Source organism: Symsagittifera roscoffensis, chromosome 3, assembly GCF_963678635.1.
Source record: "Symsagittifera roscoffensis chromosome 3, txSymRosc1.1, whole genome shotgun sequence".
In the NCBI taxonomy this organism is placed as follows: Eukaryota; Metazoa; Xenacoelomorpha; order Acoela; family Convolutidae; genus Symsagittifera; species Symsagittifera roscoffensis.
In genome coordinates, this window is record NC_087064.1 from 51,595,061 (window position 1) to 51,619,908 (window position 24,848).

A 24,848-nucleotide genomic window follows, 5' to 3' on the forward strand; every position below is an offset into this window, starting at 1 on the left:
TGGCTCGGGTATCGCATCACTCGCACAAGTTGTTGAGGAAAATCAGAGGGACAGTACCGAAAGAGTTGAGAGATGACTTGAGTGAAATCTGGGGAGAAGAGCTTTTGAAATTGGAAAGTGAGAACACAAGCGATCACGAGAGACAAAACGTGATCGGAAAACCTGTGGGGGGTGCTCCAAACATGGGAGAGAACGACACGATGCATGAGAAAATGATGGAGCTTGAGCCTCTCTTGGAAGCCTCGGGGCAGCGTAACCTCAGGAGCATTGAGATCACCCATGGAGAATGCCCATGCCACTGTTTGGCACAAACGGTGTGGTATCCAGATCACAAGAACCTCTGCCTGGTGTGGGATATGGAAGAAATTCGGTCGATCGGATTACGGGATCACCGGCAGAAGGTGACGCTCTTAGTAGTGAGTACGATGCTGGCTCTGAGATGGATAGAAGAGAATATAACGAAGTATCGGGAAGCGAAGACGCCAACGGCTGAGTCAATATATGCGATAGACTACAGCAGGAGACTCGAGTTGTTTGAGACTGCATGCAAAGTATTCGCCATACCAATGGAAGTCAGACACGTATGGAGCCGCTTGAGGTACTTTCCATGGTTTCGAGCGACACTGACGTCTTGGTTATACATGACAACGAAAGATCACATGAGAAAGCATCAAAAGGAGTATCGACAGTTCCAGGCCGAGATTGGGCCGGAAGCTTTCAAGAGACCCCTGTTAACCCATCGAAATGCGATCACGACAGGATGGAAAAGAGTTGGTAAAATGTCTAGAGACAATACCAAAGCGAGGGAATCGATACTAGAGGAGGACTTGGCGAAGAACGTGAGCCTGAGCCTGCACAACTCCTTTTGTTTGAACCGGGAATCTAGGGTGAAGGCACTACCCAACCAGGCAAAGAGGTTGCAGGAGCAAAGGGAATGGATGCGATCCTATGAACAGCTGAAGGCTTGGGAGGAGATCGTGATTGCCGTATCTAGTACCTCAGGGTACGGCACCTCCAAGGCGAAGAGTGCGAAATGAGCGGATGGTTCAAAGAGATCTTGAGTCTTGAGAGGGAAGGGGGGCTTGAGTGTGAATCCGGATGAAACCTGGGTTCACGAAAAAGAAATTTTAACGAATCAGATATTGTTATTAATATGTTATATTTACTATATAAATCAAAATGCTGCATGACAATTTCCTGATTGAATGGGACAAAAGAAATTTTAAATAATTGGCTTGAAAAGCGAGAATTCAAGGGTGCAGGTGTGTGCAGATTTTGATTGCTGTTTAGCGATAGTGTGAAAATTTTACATGGCCGTGAATTTTGGGGTGTAGATAAGCTTAAGTCTGCTGCAAACTTCTGTAAATGACCACTGGCACTGTACCTTGAGCAACACTCGGTTTTCTGGGACTCACTGGCAGACGACAGCACATGATGAGGACATCGATCTTGAGTCCGGGGAGTATGTGCCAGTCGGTCATATTTGGAAGTTTGACCTTGAGAAAAACAAGAACGCTTAATTTTGGAGTGAATATTGATTTTTCAAAAATTCGAATGGAGCCTGTCATGCACGATTTTCTCGCGATAACTGAAAACCGAAAAAGAGAAATCAGAACGATCGAGTAACAATCGCGGGAAAGTTGCCAGACAAAGCAGTAGGAAATTGCCATTCGCAATTTCCGTCACAATAAAACTAGAGTAGAGCTGTCCTATCTGAAAGAGAAGGAAGCGTATTCCCGAGAATTGGACTATTATTACTCGACTGGATTATCATTCAAACTGGACTAGAGTGAACCTTCAATGGAAAGATGGACAGCTTGAGTGTCCCAATGGTTCATGAGAAACCATACTCTAGAGTTCAAACTTGGTCCTGTATTGAAACTGATAAACATTAAACTCATTTAGTTACATTATTTAATTCTCGAGTTGATTACCGACTTAATTACTCCCAGTTCTTGAGCGTGCTACGATGTGAGTACTCAATTTAAATTTCTAGAGTGTGTTTTATGATTGTTATGTTGAGGTAAGGCGAGTTTTAGGTTGATCCATCTGAAATGGATCAAAGTTCCACTGTCTGATAAAAAGTAACTTAACGGATTGTTCTGACCCGGTTTTTAACGGCGTTCATGTATTTTGGGTATCTAGAGACCTAAGTATGGGGACGTTCTGATTTCTAGAGTGGGGGATATTTTGGTAGAAGCCTTTAAGCTGTAACGGGTCGTAGTCTCATGTCACAAGCGAACCGAATTGGCTCCGACTGATTTGAGGTAGAAAAACACAAGAGATAGTGTCCCTGACTCTTGAGCCAATGGTTATAGGGCCTATTTTTCTTAAGCCTCATGTGTGACTACAGTAGACGAATGTTCCACTTGTGGGATGTAACGGTAGTAGAATCCTTAGCTCCTTGTAGGATTAATGCCGGGTCTATTTACAATCCTGGTAAGTATAAAGATCTTGTAAATGATGGATATCTTTTTCAACCGCTAGCTTTTGAAGTTCAGGGCGCGGCCGGCCCCAGCACAGAAGCTTTTTCAAGCAAGCTTTGTAAGAACCTAAGCATATGCACTGAGGAACCCAGAGGTGGCAGCTTTTTAAAACAGAGAATCTCCCTGGCAGTACAGATTATGAATGCCGCTTGCGTACTCGGAACAATAAAAGACAAAATAACTTTCGACGAATTTTTTATTTGTAACACTTGTATATTATATTTTCTCGTTTCGAGTTGCGTGTTCTTATTGAAGAAACGTAACCCGTATCGATTTTAATTGAAAAGGACTTAACCACTTGTCATCTTCTTTTATCATTCTCAGTTCCATATCTAGAAAATTCCAAGGAGTTTGACTGGAATACGTGATGAAGGGACTCCTAACTGTAACCTCGGTTACTATGATACTTTTGACCTTCTGATTACCCTTGAAAAAACAAAAAAAACTTCAAAAGCGGGAGTCACCGATTTCTTGTATGTTGAACTTAATAGCCATTGCGGTTTTTGTTTGATGCCCCAATAGCCTTGAAGGGATTAATTTCTTTTAGTAACTCTTACTGGTTTAAGTTAATTTTTGAAGATAATTTTTTAACGTGACCTTTCCAACATTATTAAATAAACCGTCTGTGGATTCAAAGAAAAACTAAAAAAAGCTATTGTTTTACTTAAAACTAATCCGTCTGTTTTTTTTCAGAAAATGTCCATTAAAAATGTTAAAACATCGCAAAACCCGGAAAACTTGAAATATGTTAAATTACTCAAAATTGATTTTGAAGTTGATGGGCATCCCGTTGTCTGGGAAACCATCGAAATTTTGAATGGAGTTTATATTCTGATATTCAACAAAACCAGAAATACCTTTGTGTTTGTCAAACAGTTCAGAGCAGTGGCATACGTGAGTCAATACTTCGAGAAAATTGGAAAAACGTACGGGGATCTTGACCCAAGTAAACTGGATTATGAGAAAGCTTTCGAACTGGAACTGTGTGCAGGTCTATGTGATAAACCTGACTTAACCCCTACAGAGACAGCCGTAGAAGAGATTTTGGAGGAAACTGGATACAAAGTGGAACCCAAAGACCTGGAATTAATTACAACTTACGTATCTGGAGGACGCGTAGGCTCAAACTATGTGTATTACGTCGAAGTGTCCGACGACCAAAAAGTGTCTAAAGGAGGCGGCTTACAGAGTGAAGGAGAGAGCATAACAGTAGAAGAACGACCAGCTAGGAGTTTCGCTGAGTCAATCATCAATGACTCTTCGTCAGCTATTTCAAGATGTCTTGGATTGAAATTTGCTTGCATGTGGTTCTTGAATAAGTTTAAGGAAGTCAATTAGATTATGATCTTGTGGTCACATTCATTTTAAATGCTGTATGCTTTTGAGAATGAGCTGATTCACTTCACCTTTTAAGTAGCAGATTTGATATGTAAAACGAGATGCTCAGCTAGATGTTTTCGTTTTGTTTTCTTGATTTCGATTGTCAACTGGGATCTTATTTTTCTTCAAATTTATTTTTTTTCTTTTAATGTAAATAAAATGATAAGATAATAAATTACGAATATATTGGATAAAGTGGATTAATTGAGTTATCAAACGTGAGCACGTGGTAGATGTATTGAGAGATAGCACGCTCCAATTGTCCGATTGATATATTTCGTTGAGCCTCGAATTGTTTGATTTTTTGAATTGGATGTTTATCGCGTCTTAATAAAAAATTTGCTTCCTTAAGCAATTTAAAAATGTACGTAATAGCGCATTTTTTTCAGTTGATATAGAAAAAATTCGGTTTTATAAGCAAGTAATTTGGTGCCATTCTTTCACGCTAAAATTAGTTTTCAGTTTTGAAATTGTGAGTTGTGCTGTTTCACATTCGTTGGACAGTCCGGTGCATGATTTTCTAAATTGAAACTTGTTTCAAATGGTTGTGAACATGCCTCAATTGTCTTCTGAGCTATTCCCCACCCCTCCACGCAAGAATGGGGGAGGTTGCTCAATTGATCCGATACAATTATTCTTTTTTGTAACTTATTTAGACGATTTCTTTACTTCTCAAGATATTTCGGATTCTTATAATTGAGCTTGAACCTGCCTCTCATCTCAGCCTGGGTTTTTTTTATAAACGTTGGATGACCTCTTCGTAAATTAATAACCATCATTTGTGATTACACACTGCAGCTTGTGTTACAAGACGAGGCCAATTTTATTGGAGGTTAGTCAAATCGCTAATTCCTATGTACAGTTTTTTGCTTTTTGAATTTCGCGAATTGACGAGTAATCATTTCTGCATAAATTTTTTATCGTTCCGGCTGCGTCTTTGAAAGTGTTCTAAAGGAACTAGACCAGCCCGTGTTTTTCTACCGGATTTTGTCCACTCCTCCAAATTAAGTTCGTACGGGAGTCAGAGTCAAAAGTGGCATCATATTTGCGCCCGCTCAGGCGTGATTAGGATTTGGAATTTTAAAAAAAATGATTGTGTTATTTTCCGTTTTTAGACGATATGACACGAGCTTTACAATTGACTCTGAACTCAGTTCTCATGCAGTTCAGATTTTTAAATTTTTTAATTTAATCGCTTCGTTGCGGCCGAAAAATTCTGTGCTATTTGCACAGCAAGTGCATATCATTTTTTTAAGTCTGTGGTTAGAGAGTGTTGATTTAATGCTAAATTAGCATATGTGGCGAGAGAAAATCACAGTTAACCAAAATAAATGACCCCATTGTCGCCAACAGTCAACCACGCTTTAAAAACAACCTTGTCGGGTTAAGTCAAGTTTACGGTAGCTATAAAGTAATCGCTAGCTGTAAGAAAGGCAGAACAACCCTCTCTTTGTTCGACAGTGTCAACCAAAAATGTGCAGAAGAACAATCCTTTCTTCGAACGACAGTTTAAAATTTCCAAAAAAAATCGAAGATAAAACAATTTTATAAAAAATTTCTAATAATTTTTCAGAATTGCTGGCCATTTTTTTTCATGTTTTGCGGTAGGACCACTTTCGATTGCTTTGATTTCACTTGCGAAGCAAAGTGTATTAATGCAAAAAAAAAATTTTCCAACCTAAGTCGCAAATATTGGTGCCACTTTCACTTTTGAGGAATTTCCACAGCTTATTGATAGAATGTGCTTTGACATTAGAATAGTAATAACTTAACACAGTTGATGCATTTGCAATTCATCAAATGAACCGAATAAAGCTTTTTGTTTCAAACAACATAACAATCATAAAAACTTGATTTCAGAATTTTTCTAACTCAATGTATCTCGCAATTTTTTGAAATGCATAATTTATACAATGTGGCTTTTGCTTTGCTATTTGTTACCTGCAAAAGTGCGTTTTTTTTTGCATTTGGTGCTACTTTTGCTGCAAGGCATTGGCATTTTTTTTCATTTGTAACTGCGTTATTGGTGGCTAGTTTTTAGGATTTTAAGCCTCCGTGGCTGAGTGGTTAGTGCGTGTGACTCTAATTTGCTAGGTCGCAGATTCGAATCCGACCTGTAGTCAAGCTTTTGCTAATTTGAGTCTTATTTCTACTTTTTCCTAAGTCGTTTGATGGAGCTGCTTTTTGGTCGTTTTCTTCCAAGTGTTTGCGAAGCGCAGCTTTGCCTGTCTAACTTACGGCTCCTCTAGAAAAAGTTTTTATCCCATTAACGTCCTCCATCAATTCCCTGCAGTGTGATAAAGTGGAGCCCTTTTAGGAAAGTATACAAGAGGAGTCCCGGGTATCACCACTACTCGGTGTTAAAAGATGGTTCAGTAATTCAATAGATATTGCTCGATCGTTTTCAATATTTTTTTTGCACCGAAATACCTTGCTTTTTCGCTCTAACTTGTTTGGTAGTTCAATTGCAATCACCGAAGCAATAGAGCTGAATGACTCCAAAGCACTTTCTACTTTACCAAACCCTGCGCAATTATTCGGACCCCTCTATTGTATATGTAACCCCCCTGCGCTAAGTACTAGAAGAAACTACACTCTGATACGCTGTCTTTAAAACATCAAGGCTTAAAATTATCTGGTGACTGTAAAAGGAAAAAACTGCCATAATGAAACAGCCATCTCAACTTGGAAATTATCCTGCCTTTTTTTTGTGCTGCGCTGACTTGCTTCGCACTGCCCTGTCATGCTCCTTGCCTTTGCTTCAGCTGCCCTGCGCTGCCTTTCTTTGCGCTTTCCTGCTGTGCCCTATATTGCCTTGCGCTGCCCTACCTTGCCTTGCCGTGTTGCGCTGCACTGCATTGCGCTATGCTGTCTTGTTTTGGGATGCTCTGACTTGCTTTGCGCTGCCCTGTCATGCTCCTTGCCCTGCCTTTTCGTCAGCTGCTCTATCTTGCCTTGCGCTGCCTTGCCTTGCCCTCTGTTGCGCTACACTGCCTTGCGCTGCACTGCGTTGTGCTATCCTGCTTTGTTCTGCGCCGCTCTGCCTTGCATCGCGCTGCCCTGTCAAGCACGTGCTTGCGCTGCCCTGTCCTGTGTTGCCCTATCTTGCCTTTTGCTACCATTTACTGCAGTGCTTTGCCCTGTTAAGCTCCTCATCAACCTTCCATGCCTTGCCACTCCTTCCGCTGCCGTGATCTACCCTGTCTTGCGCTTCGCTGCCTTGCCCTGCCATGACTTTCACTGCCCTGTCTTACCTTGTGCGACCCTGCTTTGTTTCGCGCTGCTGTGCTTCACCTTGTTCTGTCCTCCTTCTGCTACCTTGACCTGCCTTGCTCCGCGTTGCCCTGCCATCCTTGCGTTGCCTTTCGCTGCCCTGTCTCTCCTAGCCTTGCGCTTCCCTTCTTTGCATTACGCTGCCCTGCTGTATACCACTCCTTGCCCTGCCCGTCGTTGCCTTGCGCTAACCTGACTGCGCTCAAAACTTCAAGGCAAGCTGTCCAGACATTTGACTTTGACCTTTCCAAGCTTATCTTGAAATTTTAAGGATGTTAAACGTTACGAGAGGTGAGTTGTTAAACATGTCGCCCATAGCATTTGAAAAAGCCTGCTTGGTGTTGACCTCTGTTCAAGGTCACGGGGGCTAATAGTTGACGATCATACCCCTATGAATTATAAAAGGCTTTGAAATCAGAAGCTGACTTGTTATGGAATGCTTTTCTCTACAGCAAAAAACGGAACCTAGAAAAAGGGTTCTGCGAAAAACCGTCCGTTGAAAACAGGACTGCGCATTAACAATATCTGAGTACATGCCAAGTAAAATATTTTGGGAAAAGACAGCTTTTTACTCGTATACTGTCTGAATGTGAAAAAATCAGCACAAAGTTGTTTGTGTGATTTTGATGGTAATTCCAAAGTGTCAAGTTCACCATCCACGAAGAACTGACTAAAATTAGGGATGATATTAGTGAATTCTTTTCCACAGAAGATAAAATATATCTCATGAAAATTGTCAGCACTCTCCTAACTCCCTGAAAGCGATTCTTCAGCAGCAATTGAAAAGCTTTCTCTTTCTAAATGGATTCGTAAACTGACGTCGCTCAATCTATTTTTGCTTGAAGATTCGTACAATTTGTTTGCAAGAACAGCAATAAAATGTCTTAGTGGAATATTCATGGATTTTTTGCTAACATTTTCTAAACAGGCATTGTTTCTCGCTTACTCAAGAAACTATATTGAATATGAAACATCTAATTTGCTGTAGATCCGTTGCTCAAGTTTTTGTCAAACAAATTGAAGACATAGTTGACGATGTGGTAAATTATTTAGACTATCAGCATACGTGGGTGCCAAAACAATCTGCCTATTGGAAATTTTTTTTCGACAAAAACGGCTTTGATGAAAACTGTTGCGGATGTCTGTTCAATGAGAGAAAATGAAATGGTCACCTATTTTTTTAAATAATTTTCTACTCTTTGCTGAAAAGATATCTCAATGTTTGAGGAAGTACGCTCAAATAGATTCAATCCTATCTATTGAATCAAAAGCAAGTCGTCGAGAAGTTTTCTGATGCAATATCATTTGGCCAAGATCTACCGCAGGGGTCTATATTAGGCCCTGTTCTAGTTTATTTTAATGGCTACCGATAGGGCTCGTCGTTCATCATAGTTTAAGTTACCAGCTTTATGCTGATGACTCTTTGAATTATTTTTAATTTTTTGATAACGTAAATGGAGTTAATATCAACAATGCTCTAGTAGATATCATACTTTGGTTTTGTAAGATATCCTTTTATGTTAATACCTCGAAGACAGAATAAAAAATCCTCCTGATATTATAGCATGGATAGCTTGAACCTGATATTATATTAGATCGAAATTTCTGGACGCAAATTTCAGTTAGGAGCTATTTGGATTGTGATGAAAAAGTTTCGTTTTTCAAATGAATCAATGCTGAGTGTTTTCTAGATAGTTTTTTAGGACGCTGAACATCATCAAATTTAGCCTAAACACATATGACGGTTATAATTGATTCCTGCAAATCATTCTAATTGGTGTTCGCATAGATCTTAGACTTGAGTCCTATCGATTACAGTATGATGCTGCGATGTGTGTGTCAGGCAAGTAAATCTGACTCAGTTACTATTTTTTTTGTGATCTGCATTGGCTGCATGGTACACAGCGAATATTTCTCAAGAATTTGACGGTGTAATATCCCTCAAGAGTTTGACAAAGGAAGGACCCATTCGGACAGTATTGAGTAGAATATGTTCAAGATGGCAGCTTTTGGCACGGAGAATCGAGCAAAACTTGCGTGCCCGGTTTTAGCGGACTGCTTTAAATTTGTGCGGAGAACCGAGAAAAGCTCCTTATATGCTCCGTTATCTTGCTTAGTTGAGCCATTTTCCGACTACAACGGGGTTTTCCCACAGGTCATCAAGTTTAAGAGATGTTGACTTTGATGAACAGTTAACAATCTGGTGTATGTCATGCGGACTAACGTTACAGATATGGCAGTTTTCTTAAATCTTTTTGTCCTATTTCGACAAATATCTTTTTCATTGCGTGCTACATCCACAGCGGAGTTGAGCAATAGTACGCCGTGAAATTCCCGGAAAGCTATTTTCCTCCGATGAAATTTCTGGAATTTGATAGCCCATCAATTTGAAAGGATGCTTGGTAACGTAGTTTTTCATATCATTTGAATTAAATGGTTTAAGAGCGACTTGTAATGAACTGGTGCTAAGCGATCATTTCATCAAGCTGTTTTTTGATGTTGCATTATTTTTTTTTCGGCTAGTCTTGATTTTATAAGTCTCATCATCAGGTAGTGTTTGGTTGTATGGCGGTAATTTTTTTTGTTGATGGCGGCCAGTTAGAAATTGTTCGCTCAACATTTCAATGTGTTCTTTTGCTGTGAGTTACAAAGAAAGTGTGCAATTGGAGTCATTTTTCTGCCTTTTCCCACGTTTTTGGTTTTTCCAAGAAGTTCACTGACTGAAGGTGGCCAGACAGGAGCTACGTAATACAGAACACTACGCCGAATAGCCTTATATGTAATACTCGGTTTCTTTGCTGCACCCCCTGCTTGTGCCTGAGAGTTGTTTCAGGAAGTTATTGCGTGTTTGGACTTTAATTATATCTGTGGTAATCTGTTCAGTGAAAGTTAAGAGGTTATCAAAGGTGGAGGATTTTGGATGGTAATTAGGTTTTTGGATAACATTAGTTTGATTCGTTTTTTTCTTAGTTACAGATTTTTATTATAGTCGCAGAAGATTTATTTGTAGATAGTTGTAATTTGCCCCTTCGAAGACATTTATTCAATGTATATAGGTAAAGTTGTACCTCTAGTTCATGTTTATTGCTGTTCCGATCAGTGGTGGTGATACAAGTATCATCTGCATATGTTGTTACTTTGATGTTTTTGGCGGATGGAAAGGGCATTGATGACATACATAAATATTGAACAGAAAAAGCGAAAAGACTCTTCTTTGAGGTACACTTTGCTTCATTCGTCACATTTGACTTTTTGTTTCTAAATTCAATCTAAGTTGCCCTGCTTTGTAAATTTTATGTTCTATCCATCTGTTTGTATTGTCTGGAAGAGACGACTTTTCAAGACCTTATGACATGATACCGTGATCCACTGTCAAAATCTGCAGTAAGATCTTAGGCAATTAAGAGTGTTCTGCGTGGAGGACGAGGTTCATTAGGTCCGTTTCTTATGCCAGTCGGTATGAGTGCAAGGCAGTATTTTTGATCTATTCTCGAAATCCGTGCTGGTGATGTGCTAGTGGGATATGGTTGAAGTCATCCAGCAAGAATCTTTCAATCATTTTCGCTACTGGGGGTAAGGACGCTATGGGTCAGCTGCGTTTAGCTTCATTTTTGCTTTTTCCTGGTTTCAGTTAAAGAAAAAGTCGGCCTACTTTCCAGTTGCTGAATAATAGATGGTAAGGGTGATTAATGTTAGTTCAGTAAGAAATTTGATACCTTTTTCCATGATAGTGAAGATTAATGGTAGCGGTTTTGTCGGACTCTTAAGCTTTGCTTTTCTTGCTGTTTAATTATATTTGTGACAACCTGTGGGTCAATTTAAGTAGTTTAATGAGTTTTTTAATCTGCGGAGTGTTCTGCGTTTTTTTTCGGATAAGCGAGTGAGGGTTGTACATGTGATTGTATCATGAAGTTTGGTTTTTTGAATGGCTGCAATAGATATTTTTTGGCTGTTGACAGTCAGACCAGTTTTGACTGTAGTAATTGCGAGACCATTCCGCAGTGATAGGCAACGAGGTGCAAGAGAGGTGTGCCCATCCGCAGAAATGGCACCAGACGCTTGTGTTAGCTCTCGTTTTTTTCTCTCAGAGATAGGCCAGATGTACAGCCGTCTTGGATTCGATTCTATTGCGGCTCTTAATTGGATTCGATTCTATTGCGGCACTTAGTAGGATGTTATTGATTGATCCAGCGCCTCTTAGTAAGATGTTATTGATTGATCCAGTTGATTGGTAGAGGAATGTAGTTGCTGGTTTTCTCTTTTCCCACAATAAAAACACGAATTGGGAAACGATGATCCTGCTGGAGAAGGTTTGTACAAAATTGGGACCATGCTGTGACTCCTACCTCGGTATCCAATTTTTCGCCTTCTTCGGTTTCCAATTTTCCGCTCGGAAAAGGAGTTCGAAAGCTTTTTGAAGCTATTTTTGAACATCGTCCGATACAAAAGTGAAGTTTTTTCTGGCGTTTTTTCGAATTTTTCCATGTAGTGTTTTCAGCTAATTTTTAAGAAAAAAAATCCGACTTCCGTCTTTTTTCTTATTAACTATCCTTTTTATATTGCAATTGTTGCTTCGCATCAATCTTAGTAATTTCATTCGATTGACGTGGACCAACTATGTATTTAAGCACCATCTCTTTTTTCAGGCTTGCTAACATGTCAGCCTACGGACTTCCTGCGCATCATGTAGGTTAGTAAACCTATAAAGCTATATTAATAGAAGTCGCTTAATTTTTTCCTACAGGAACTGATCAGAAATATTTTGAACTAAAACTTGAAATTGGTATTTTTTTGCCTTCGAAGTTATCTAAAATATTAAACTTCATATAAAATGGGAAAATGTATTGTTTTGCTATAAGCATAAGCGATTAGTATGAAATTTAGGGTCTAATCCAGATGCTTCGAAAAACGGGATGAGTTAAATCTTTTATGCGTAACCCTTTTTATTGGCTCTTTGATTAAGGATGTAAACTTATTAAAGTCACTGTTCGACTCCGGTCAGTCTTGGTGTTTTTCCTATAGTGAAATGTCCTCATGGGGTGATGATGCCAAGGCTGATCTACGGGACAGCTTGGAAGAAAGATCAAACGACGAAGTTGGTGAAGAGTGCATTAACTCATGGATACAGGGGAATAGACACTGCATGTCAGCCCAAGCACTACCAGGAACAACTGGTCGGCAGGGCCATCCAGAACTACATGGATTCAGGTGAGCCTTTTTTTTTCAATTTTAACTCCTATTTTTGACCCTTTTTCACTTCGTCCAGCCAGGTCGTAATGTAGCAAAACGTGGTCAGGATCTACCCCCAAAAAGCTGTGATCAGTCCGGGCCGTGACAATAATAATTTGCGTTTAATTTGTGAATGTTGCTAAATAATGAATTGTAGATTATATTTTTACAATTGCGAGAGCTACCATCGGGAACTAGACTTTTTCCCGTAAACAACTTTTCTTACAAGAAGTTGCACTTTCTTTAATATTGAGCTTTAACCCTTTCCAGGTTTCTTCTCACTCTGCCTGGAGCTAACGCGGTCGCTTGCGCCTACTAGGGTCTGGCTATGCTGGGGTATGAGTCCCGGCAGGACCTTTTTTTACAGTATGCATGATTTTGAATAAAACATTTTCGGTAAAAATTGAATTGTAGGATTTTCGTTGTCTGCTCAAGTTTTGCCGGCTTAGGTGCCGCATCACGCATTGTTCTTGTGCTGTAAGCAAGATTGGTGGTTGCAAGTTTTGTTCCTTGTAGTTTCAGGGGGTCTTGAATCTTAAAGTTTTTAAAGAATTTTTTTTCGGCTAAACGGGTTTCTGTTCAAAGATGGTCAGTTTTGTCTCCGCCTCGTAAATTTTGTTCCATAGCTAAATTAAAATTCAAATGTCTTGCTTGTTATGTTTTCCTGGAGTTCCCGATAAAACAGATATTGCGAAAATCTATGGAATTGTTTGCGTATTTTCTTTAATATAAATTTTCTTGAGACGCGCTGGATTTTTTTTTTTATTTTTTGCAAAAATATCAGTTTCTCAAAACCTACCGTACCGATTTTTAACAAACTTATATCCTTGGAACGGCCGCGTACTCCGCATGTGTTCCTGCATAATCCTCTCGTTTAATTGGCCTCGACCTAATTTTTGCAGAAAAAAAATTGATTACGCAAAGTCACGTTTTCAAACTTTTGACCGTTTTTGAAACTTTTAGCTTTTTTTAAAAACTACCATATCCATTCTGAGATGAAGGGTTCAATCGAAAGAACCAATTGCGAGAATTTTCCCTGCTAAATCGTAAGTTTTCGTAAGTAAAGTGTTTTGTTTTTGTGAAATACTTTATTATTGAAATCGTTTAGGCTTTGGGCAAAAAGCCGAATTTTTGAAATTACTTTTTCATCCCACATCGGTGTATCAAATTCGAATACTATCAAACAGGTATTTCCTGCTTCACCTTGGAAAAAACTAAGAACCAAAATTTTCGCGCCGACTTTTTTTTCTACTTATGTATTTTATGTTTGTTGTATTTCAAGAGGTGAGAAGAGTCAGTTCGAGGACTGCAGTTCAGCTATACTTTTTTCTTCTTTCAGCAAAATTCCCGCGCGAGGAACTATTCATCCAGACCAAATACACTTCTTTAAATGGCCAAGATCCGAATCATATACCATATGACAAAAATGCATCAATAGAAGAGCAAGTAAAACAGTCGATCGCCAAATCTCTGGAGAATCTGGGAGTGACGTATATTGACTCGTTGGTGCTGCATGGACCCATGAGGGACCACCTTGAAAACATGAAAGTGTGGAGAGAATTTGAAAAGGCAGTGGATAAATCTGAAGTGAAGCAAATAGGTGCGAATATAATTTAAAATTACGGTGACGTCAAGTTATTGGCCGCCAACTGGTTCCGCCAGTAAAATTTCTAGGGATTGTTGCCTCCAGTTTTCAAATAAATTCAATTTGTTTTGTTTTTGGCGGCATGCAAGTTTGAATGATTTTTGAACACAGAAGTTTTTGAGGCTAGAAATTTTTGAAATCTTTCTTAAATCCTTGTTTAATTTTTGCGGTTTTTCATTTTAAGATCCCTGATTTTATAAAAGTAATTTCTGACTTCTTTTAATTGTGTTAACATCCAGCTTCTTTTTAGGCGTCAGCAACTTCTATGATCTTCAGTCACTGAGCGCTCTGTACACTGAAGCAAGAATCAAGCCAGCTGTGGTTCAAAACAGATTCTACCGAGCCACCGGCTTCGACAAAGCTCTAAGAGCATGGTGCATTAAAAACGGAGTCATATACCAGTCTTTTTGGACTCTCAGTGCAAATCCAGAGTATATGGCACATCCTTCTGTGAGGAAAGCAGCGAGCGAGCTAAACGTGACACCTGAACAGGTAAATTTAGCTTTATATTTTTACTCTGGCTTTGCTTTTCTAATAAATGCTAATGCCACATTGTTGACAATATTTTAGATCAACGATTTTTAACAAAATTAATAAACCTAAACTGCTCACATTGACATCGAGTACCACTTTTTCACTTATTTCAACGCGTAAAAACATTTTTGAAAACCAATTTACTTATCAAACAATAATGATCAGTATTTTGCTTTGGTGAAGAAACATTTCTCTGAAAAATAACCAACAAATCAAAGCAATCTATAGAAGTAATCATTAAATTGCTTGTTTCAAATCCGAGCAAGGAGCTTAAGAGACTCTCCGTGAAGCGCTGAACGTCTCGCTTGATGATTTCCCTCTAAAATGTATGGTTCTGTTTTTGTTTGGTTTGTTTTAGACAAATTCCGATTGATTTCAGGTTTTCTTCCGATTTGTGATGGACTTGGGAATCTGTCCGCTGACTGGAACCAAAAGTCCCCAGCACATGCAGGACGATCTTGCTGTTCTGGATCTGAAATTGGAACATGAAAATTTTGAAGCTATTCGCAAAGTTGCGGGGTTGTGATTTGAATTGTTAATGAACACTTTAAATTGAAAACTGTAATTATTAGATGAATTTGGAACTTGAAACTTAAAAAATTGTTTAAAAAATTTAATTTTTACTAAGATAACTCGGAGCTCGGACAAAAAATTAAGAAAGAAACAATTTTGGAACTTATGGTTGTGATTTTCTATTAAAGTCTGTCTGGGTATTACAAAACCATTTTTTTGTAAGTTGTTTCAGTTCGGCTAAATAGTTGTTTTTGTTCCGAGTTTCGGATAAATTTTTTGAAAGACAAATTTCGAATTTTAAGTTGGCCATTTTTGACCAAAGTTTAATCTCCATTACCAAGTTCGCCAGTTTGAACTGTTTTAAACAGCTGGTCTAGAGCTACTGAAATGAAACTGGGTCCACAACTGAAACTATTTTGAAAAAAAGTTGATTTTTTGTCGGCTTTTGATTTGTCCCAGTTTTTGTCGGCTTATTTGCTGGGGGTTTTATTTCATAAAACTTTTTTTAGTTTCTTTAAATACTCTTTTTTGTTCACTTTTCAGAGACAAAATGTATTTCATTGTCTTTAAGAGTAATGAACGTAGTGAAGACTCTTTTATAGGTCTTGCTGTTTTTTTGTTGTTTTTTTTAAGGAAAAGTCTCTAATAACTACAGATGTGCATTCATACATATTGATGCATTTATGAATGATTTTAGTTATATATGCACTTTTTGAGTTCAATTAAAACTGATCTGCTGAAAGTGACGTAAATAGCACTCTCGAAATACGAACGTGGAAATGACGCGAAAAAACATGAACGATTTCTAATTTCGGAAGCGGAGTTTAATTTTAGATTTCCATCAGAATAATAACTTTACCTGTTGATCCAGTTTTCTCTAGTTGGGTTAATGTTATCAAAAAAGCACTAATTATAAATCATTTTAGAAATTCAAAAGGTTAGAATTTTTTTGAAGAAAGTCAGTGTTTTTTTTAATATTTACTTGCGTTCATTACTCGTTTCCAATTTTCGATTGGCTATGTTCTGATTTTTCTACACGTAAAATATTTCTGTTAGTAAATGAAATTTTGTTGAAAAAAATAGGCATTACTTTTGCAGTTTTTCGGATGCATCAATTCTGATTTATTTCTTTTTGATTTTTCTTCAAATGAGTGGAATCAGTTTTTATTTTATTTTTATAGTTTTAGAATTGAGCAATTTTTGTGTTTTCATTTCCTCTACGGGCGTCTTGTTTGTTATTATTTTTTCTATGATGATTCAGTTGTCTTAACGTTTCGTATCAACTTCATATAGGATGTACTTGGTTTCAGAGTTCCGAAACTGTTTGAAACTTGCGAAATTATTTTTTGTCATTTTTTCTTTCTTTTGATATCAATTAAAGCAAATACGGAAACTTTTCGTACCCCTTATTTTTCCGGTAGGATATGCAAGTTGTTTAATTGCAAGATTTAAGCAAATTGTTTAAATACAATAAGGAACTTTTGCATCTCGATTTTTTACCAAAGTTTTTCTTATCGTTTCAACCTATTGGTTATGAGAAAGAAACGAATGGAATTTGTGTTGCCCGAATCCTTCTCATGTGTTTGGTTATTGCCTTTCATTATTCTTGCGAATCGAGTTATTAGAACGAACCTTCTTTTTTTTCCAACATAAGTAGCAAATATTGGTGCCACTTTTGAGGGACTTTCACAGCTTATTGATAGCATGTGCTTTGACATTAGAGTAGTAATAACTTTACACAGTTGATGCATTTTTAATTCCTCAAATGAACCGAATAAAGCTATTTGTTTCAAACATCATAACAATCATGAAAACTTGATTTCAGAAATTTTCTAAATCAATATATCTCGCAGTTTTTTGAAATGCATTATTTATTTATACGTAATGTGGTTTTATGCTTTGCGATCGGTTACATGCAAAGTTAGTGTGGATGCCTTCAGTTTGTTATATTCCAAATAATCATATGCAAAATTGAGTCTATTTGTATTTGGTGCTACTTTTGCTGAATGGCATTGGCAAGTTATAAGTATATGTAGCGGCTTTATTCGTGACTAGTGTTTGTCGGTTGCTAAGCTTGCGTGGATAGTGCGTGAGACTCAAAATCTCTTGATTGCAGTAGGTCGCAGGTTCGAATCCTACACGTAGTCGAGTTTTTGCTAATTCAATGCTTATTTCTACTTTTTCTTTTTTCAATTGATAGAGCTGCTTTTTGGTCGTGTTCTCGCAAGTGTTTTTGAGACTTAATTTCTTTTGATTTTAGGCAGTTTTTTTTGGCTCGCAAGTGGCGGGAAGTTCAGCTTCGCCTCTTTCTTTGAGAGTTGTTAAAGGATAGTTGGAATATTCACTGCTTTGATATTTGACGGCCTTTTACTAATTTTGCTTTGAAACTCGACTCTGCAAGATGATAGTGTTATCTCATAAAAAATTCATCGCAGTCTTTCCAAAAAAAATTTTCAAAAATTCTAACTGGCGTTAAAAATGGGTCTGAATAGATTTCCAACCAACTTCAATAGTTTCAACGCTTGCCAGAGCAAGTGAATTGTAATAGGGAACTAGGTTTTTTGTTGAACAACTTTTGCAAACGTTTGAGAATTTAGAGATTGTTCAACTGAATTGTCGGTGACTTTACAAACATAATTTTAGCATGTCTGCATTTTAAATTCCCGTTATATTCGAAATTTTTGTTGGTTGTACATTGTTGGATTCTTTCACAATGAGTTTTCCCATTGGTTCGTTGATCAATAATAATTGGTTATCCAGTTTGCTAATAAAAGAGGCGAGCAAATAAGCGAATTCATTTTTTTATTATTATTTCAAACTCCTCCCTCTTTCAAAATAATCAAAACCTCAACTAGTTGCTTCCTATACGCATCGCAAGACTGATGCAACCGATTTGAACGCTTAACGAAGCATTTTAAAATCGTTTTTCCAATCTATAACCAACCACAACCTATTTTTCAATCATTTTCAGTCACATTGCGCTTAATTTTTTTGACCTGCTGTAAAGTGACACAATGTCAGCAACCGTCGTACACTTTTCAAAGTTTGTTTTCCTTTTAGTTTTTGTGCAGTTATTTTGAGTTGTGCCAATGTTTTCAGATTTGCGTGGAATGCATGTCGGATAAGATCCAGTTGACCGCTGACCAGCAGCAGCTGGTGTATGCATTCAGTCAGTCGACCGACTGTGATCTGGACTTGGCATACTGTCTCTTGAGCGAGAACAACTGGCAGTTTAATGTTACCCTCCAGATATACGAACAAGTGTTCAATACTCGACCACCTGAAGATGATGATGATAACGTCCAAGTCCCACCAGCTCAAAATGTGAAAACCATATCTGCAAAAGGTTGGATATCATTTTTTGCATATCTTCTCATTGTTTTAGTGATTCATTGTGAATGAAAAAAGTAATGCGGTCGTGCGGTTTTTATATTTTTCCTCAAAAGCTTAAAAGTTTGGTCAAGTTCATTTTTTCTGAAATATTGGACTTTTCGCAAACGCAAGTAGATGGATGATGTGTTATAGCACGCAATCAATTGACCGACTCAATTTTATTTTATATGAGTAAAAACATATATTTTTGCAAATTTCTGTTTAGGCGGCCATAGCCTCATCAAGGAAAGCGATTTACCAGGGTTGGTGCTCTAGCCTTGTATCTGAATAGCAAAAACGGTTCTCCGCAGCACCTTAATATTGTTTGCAAAAGCATTTTGTCCTTTTAGAACAGAAAACAGTCGCTTTATATGCCTCAGTTTATTGATTGTTTTTTCACTGTGAATGAAGTTTTTGAGCTTTGATATTGTAAATTTTGGCTTTCCACAGTCGTTGAAAAATCTGTTTTTTGATTGCATGTCATTCAAATTTTTTTCAAGTGGTTATAAACATGTCTCAAGTACCTATTGAGCTATCTCCATGAAATTAGTAATCGCTTGTTACTTTATCAAATAATATTTTTTGCTTGAGTAAATTGATAATACTTAGAAGGGTAGAGACATTGAATGGGCATTAGCATGCCTTTATTCGGAGTGCAGTCTGTATTTAGACAACCGCGTATTCATACTCGTCAGGAAGCAGACAAATGCCATATTAACCAATCAGAATCTAGATGAGAAAACAAATTCAGGAAATAAATAATTATTAGTTATTCATTTCTTCCTTGTCTCGATTCTGATTGGTTAATACAGTATTTGTCTACTTACTGACGAGTCTGAATACGCGGTTGTCTAAATACTGCTACGTAACCCCTTTATTCTATTCTCTCAAATTTATGTCCTCTGATAGATATATGGGTTCTGTATAAATGTTCATGTTAACAATCAAAATATGTTAACTTATCTAAAAGGACAATGCCTAAAAATGTTATAAAACTATCCTGGAAATGAATAAACTTCAGGTTATAAAATAGTTCTAGAATTATCCAAAGATTCTATATATTTTTTGCTGTTATTGTAGTTCTAGAATTATCCAAAGATACTATATATTTTTTTTTGCTGTTATTGTAGATAATTGCTAACATTCTGTTGGCTATTTATTGTCTAGCTTGCAAAAACGAAATATATTTTCTCTATAATGTTGCATAGTGCAAAAAAATTAGAATGAACACGAAATTTGAAATGACCATTTTCGTAGTTTTCAATCAAATTGATAGACCAGATCGTAAGCTGCTTTTAAGGTTGCTGTTATGTAGCAATTAAAATGTTCATCATTGAAATGAATCTACCCAGAAAATTTTTTCTGTGAATTGAGACAACTTCGTTGAGTTAAAGTTTTGATAACCGAATCTTGGCTAAAAATAATTTAGTTTGACATCACATTTTAAGATAATTTCGAGCGCGTGAAAAGAATAATCCAAGTCATAATTCTTCCCAATCCTTGATTAATCGAATCAATAAATTTGTATGTTCTAGGCTCTCATTACGAGGCCAAAATGTGCAATCTGCATTGTAAGCGGTTTCCGCAACAGGCCAAAATCAGATTTGTCGCGGAATCCGCAACATTGCTACTTTTCTTTGATCTTCTGTGCTGTTTTGGATTCCACAGACAATTACCTAAAAGACTGTACCGCTCAAAATCGCTCCAAAAATAGGCGAATTTGAAAAGTAGGCGAAAAATAACCGTATACTCCATGAAGCTTTGAATACGCGAAAAATGTTCGGATGTTTCTGTGAAAACAAGTGATTGATTTGAAACAATCGAAACAATAAATTTGTATGTTCTAGGCTCTACTCCATGTAGCTTTGAATACGCGAAAAAAAGTTCGGATGTTTCTGTGAAAACAGAAGTGATTGATTTGGACGATTATTCCTCGCCAGTGCAAACGTATGAGAGCTTGGTCGAAGATGAAGAAGATGAAGATTTTTGTAAGTCGTTTCATGCTATCAGTCGTCATTTCTCTGCTCGTTTTTCCCTGATTTTGGAGGCATAATTAGCTACATAAATGTTTGCCGATATTCCAAAAAAATTCTATTTGCGAAAGATGTCATCAGGATCAGATTATTTTATTTGACACTTTTTTAGACACTGAAGACGTTGAAATAGTTTTACGATTCATGTCATGGAACGTTGATTGTCTCAGCGAGAAGCTCCTGAAATCTCGGATGGTAGCAATTTTCAACAAAATCAAACAACTCAAACCCGATGTTGTTTTTCTACAAGAGATAATTGATCCCGTTTTGATGTCCATTTACGACGTCTTTCTGGACGATTTCCTTGTGTACAAACCTGAAACTAGTTTTGGCTACTTTGTCATTATGCTAGTCAGGAAGGCTACTTTTTCGAATGTGACTTTTGAGACTATTAACTTCAAGAAAACAGAGATGGGGAGGAATCTTGTGCGTTGCAAGGCGGAGTACTTCGGAATGCCATTGACGTTTTTCACAACTCATCTCGGTGAGTTGAGTGAAAACGTCTGAGACGTATAATTTTTAATGTTAATATGGTCTGGTATTTTTCTATAAACTTTTTTTGTTCATGGGTTTTTGTTTTTATGTTGTAGAATAAACCTTAGTCATGAATGTGCGATAAACAGTCGGAAGAAAGTTGTTCTTAGAGAAGGTTTTTTGTTTTTTTTTGCAAATTGTTGTCGTTAGAGTCGTTTGATATCGGTTGTTTAGAAGTTTACATAAAAACCACCGGGCATTCTTGATTTTATTTGTTGGTCGTCAGTCACTCTAAGTCCACTCTAAGAGTAAAATATCATAGAGGTGAGACGAAATGCATAATTGATGACCACTACTTATTGTACCCCGAAGTTTTCCGAGTTAAGCAGTGAAGTTATAACGTTTATAAAAGTATTCGAAAGCCTTGGTAAGTCAATTTTATATCTATGTACACCTTTCCGATCCTGAAAAGAAAAAATTGAAAAAAATGCCATATCTCGAAAGCTTGAACGATATAAGGCTAATTTTAACGAAACTAAAGAAATTATTGTGATCGATGTATCTATTATATATTTAAATGCGGGCTTCTATATCTCGCCACGCTTAGGCTTTTTCAACCCATTGTTTTTGCATGTTTAATGAAAAAAATTTTGCACGTTTAAGCTATATCATAAATTGCAATGGTTAAGATTTTTTTTCGGTTTTCCAGTGTTTTTTGTCAAGGTTGAAATTAGAAACCCTAAATTGGGATGCTGTCACGGTTACCGTAGGCGTTGCAAGTTGGGCCTCCAATTATGAATACCCAAATCTCTTTAGTTGACGAGATGCGAAGGTTCTTGTGATTATTTCGAAAATTTTCATAAAACTTATATTTAAATAGTTCAACAAAAATTGTGAAGTTTTCAACCCTGTAGTTAGGTGCTTTCAGAGTACTCTTAGGGGTTGCAAATCTTGCCTCAAAAGCTGGCTGCTCAAATCTTTTTATTTTGCGAGATATGACGTTTTTCTATGATTTTTTTTCGAAAATGCTCAAAGAACTTATATATAAAAACTTCCCAAAAATTGAAACTCTCAACCATTTGGTGTGAGTTGCTGTCAGGGTAACTCCAGGCGCTGCAGATTGTGCTTCCAAATAAGACTGTTCAAATTCTTAAATTTCCGAGACGTTTTTATGATTTTTTCAAAAAAAAAATTTCGAAGAATTTAGATTAGAACTTGACAAAAGTTGAAATTTTCAATCCTGTAATTAGGCACCGTCAAGGTACACCTGCAGGCTCCAAATCTTGTCTCCGATTCTGACTGCTCAAGTCCTTTCAGTTTCCCAGATATGTCATTTTTTAAGATTTTTCAAACAAAATTTTCATATAACAATTATAAAAAAACTTGAAAAAGATGAAATTCTCAAGTGCATAGTCCGAGGTACTGCAAGCAAACTTATTGGTGCTACAAATCTTGTATCCAAATGTGACTGCTCAAGTCTTTAACGTTGATGTTCCGACCTCTGACATTTTCGTGTTTTTTTTTAAAGAAAATTTAGATTTAAAAATGTCCTCAAAATTTGAAGTTGGCAACCCTGTTGTCTGGTAATGTCGTTGTACTCTCAGGAGTTGAAATTATTGCCTCCAAAGGTGACTGCTCAACTGCATTAGTTTCCGAGATATGACGTTTATTCAATTTTTTTCAATGACTAAACTGGATTTAATAACTTTTTGGTGTTCTCTGGGTACCCTTAGTGGTTGCAGATCTTTTGTTTAACTGCTCAAATCATCTTAGTTACCGTTTTTATGCTTTTTCAAATTTTCTCAAACTTAAGATCTAAAATAATTTCGAATAAGAGTAAGTTCGAATTACTCATTATTATGGCGAGATGCTTTCAAGGTGCACTCAGGGTGTTTGTCTGGACTGCAATTGTGACTGCTCAACGACTTTTGCTTTCATATGACGTTGTCATCTCTTTTGAAAAGTATTTATTAGAAAATCAAAACAATTGAAAATTTTCAAAAGAGATAACAACGTCATATGAAAGCAAAAGTCGTTGAGCAGTTACAATTGCAGTCCAGAAAAACACCCTGAGTGCACCTTGAGAGCATCTCGCCATAATAATGAGTATTTCGAACTTGTTCTTTTTCGAAATTAATTTAGATCTTACGTTTGTGGAAAGTTGAAAAAGCATAAAAACGGCGTATCTCAGCAACTAATATGATTTGAGCAGTTAAACTGAAGATCTGCAACCAGTACGAGTACCCAGAGAACACTTAAAAGTTTTTGAATCAAGTTTAGTTATTGAAAAACATTGAATAAACGTCATATCTCTGAAACTAAAAGCAGTTGAGCAGTCACCTTTGGAGGCAATACTTTCAACTCCTTTCAAAATTGTGACTGCTCAACGACTTTTGCTTTCATATGACGTTGTTCTCTTTTTTGAAAAGTTTCAATTGTTTTAATTTTATAATAATCACTTTTCAAGTTGTCGACCTTTGTTGGAGTGATGTCAGGTTACTACAAGCGTCAGTAACCTGACATCACCCCAACAAAGGGTAGACTATTTGAAAAGTTTTTATTAGAAAATCAAAACAATTGAAAATTTTCAAAAGAGATAACAACGTCATATGAAAGCAAAAGTCGTTGAGCAGTTACAATTGCAGTCCAGAAAAACACCCTGAGTGCACCTTGAGAGCATCTCGCCATAATAATGAGTATTTCGAACTTGTTCTTTTTCGAAATTAATTTAGATCTTAAGTTTGTGGAAATTTGAAAAAGCATAAAAACGGTATATGTCAGCAACTAAGATGATTTCAGCAGTTAAACTAAGCATCTGCTACCACTAAGAGTACCCAGAGAACACCTAAAAGTTTTTTCTAATCAAGTTTAGTTAATGAAAAACATTGAATAAACGTCATATCTCGGAAACTAAAAGCAGTTGAGCAGTCACCTTCGGAGGAAATACTTTCAACTCCTTTCAAAATTGTGACGGCTCAACGACTTTTGCTTCCATATGACGTTGTTATCTTTTTTGAAAAAATTTCAATTGTTTTATTTTTCTAATAAATACTTTTCAAATTGTCGACCATTTGTTGGGGTGATGTCAGATACTACCAGCGGATGCATATGTAGCTTCTCATCCTAAAATTATTGCTCAATTTTTTGAACTTAATATCAAATTAAGAAAAAAGTGTCTGATTTTTGAAAATTAATTATGCTGGATTATGAGTCCAATATGAATGGGACTTGATGTTTTAGCAATTGAAATTGTTTCAATTTTTTCAAATATGGAAAGTGAAGTTGTATGCTGTCAGCCATATTATGTTTTCGTTTACGGAGATCTGAAACCCAGTACTTTTGGAGATCTGACCATTTTAGTTAAAAAACCTTTAAGTCAATATTATTCGTATCGTTCACATTTTGAAATCAAAAGCTTTCTTGGATTCCTCCGTCTTTTTTTTTACGGTTGGATTCGTTTGCTTTTTTTCCCATACATGTTATATATAAGCAGCTTGGTTCTTTAAAAATTTAGAAACTTCAAGAGCAGTGATATAGCCCGTGTTGTTAGGAAGCAGATCGCAGATCATTTTTTCCCAGTACATTTAGTAACAACACCTTGTTGTTAACAACGATTTCAACATTTTTAATAGAAAAAATCGGTTTACGATTGTTGTATGAAAAAGTTTTTGGTGAATAAATTATTAAGAAAGGAATTGGGATATCATTTTTTTAATGAGCGCAAGCAAAATTTGAGAGGGTCAGTACATAAAGTTCATGAATCATTTTTTAAATTGAAGTAGTTGATGGCTTTTGTTAGAGTCATTTTTTCTCTGTGGGAACACAATTATTCTCTTGAACAAGACATTGATTCAATTTAGAATGATTTTAATCTTCATATGCTCATGTTCAATATTGAAGTTTTATTGT

The 24,848-nt window shown here is 36.8% G+C and overlaps 2 protein-coding genes across 4 annotated transcripts in view; both read left to right on the top strand.

Annotated features, from left to right (window-relative positions):
* Positions 1 to 24,848, top strand: part of LOC134841070 (tyrosyl-DNA phosphodiesterase 2-like) — a 124,596-nt gene that overhangs the window by 22,902 nt on the left and 76,846 nt on the right. For 2 of the 3 annotated variants that reach the window (XM_063856841.1, XM_063856845.1), the window contains exons 2-4: positions 18,158 to 18,406; positions 20,280 to 20,420; positions 20,578 to 20,949. The exons of the other annotated variant lie outside the window; for it this stretch is intronic. In XM_063856841.1, the coding sequence (XP_063712911.1) occupies positions 18,175 to 18,406; positions 20,280 to 20,420; positions 20,578 to 20,949 (745 nt within the window). In that variant the 5' untranslated portion in view covers positions 18,158 to 18,174. The remainder of the gene's footprint in view (positions 1 to 18,157; positions 18,407 to 20,279; positions 20,421 to 20,577; positions 20,950 to 24,848) is intronic. 3 annotated transcript variants of the gene reach the window in all.
* On the top strand, positions 12,185 to 15,073 carry LOC134841751 (uncharacterized oxidoreductase YtbE-like). The gene is made up of 4 exons (XM_063857790.1): positions 12,185 to 12,347; positions 13,708 to 13,968; positions 14,264 to 14,505; positions 14,927 to 15,073. The coding sequence occupies exons 1-4, from the start codon at positions 12,185 to 12,187 to the stop codon at positions 15,071 to 15,073; spliced, it is 813 nt and encodes a 270-aa protein (XP_063713860.1).

What these genes read in the sequence shown, in the direction of transcription:
- LOC134841751 (XM_063857790.1), top strand. Translation starts at nt 12,185, where the DNA reads ATGCCAAGGCTGATCTACGGGACAGCTTGGAAGAAAGATCAAACGACG. An exon ending in CCAGAACTACATGGATTCAG is followed by an intron (nt 12,348 to 13,707) that starts GTGAGCCTTTTT and finishes TTCTTCTTTCAG; the next exon opens with CAAAATTCCCGCGCGAGGAA. An exon ending in ATCTGAAGTGAAGCAAATAG is followed by an intron (nt 13,969 to 14,263) that starts GTGCGAATATAA and finishes GCTTCTTTTTAG; the next exon opens with GCGTCAGCAACTTCTATGAT.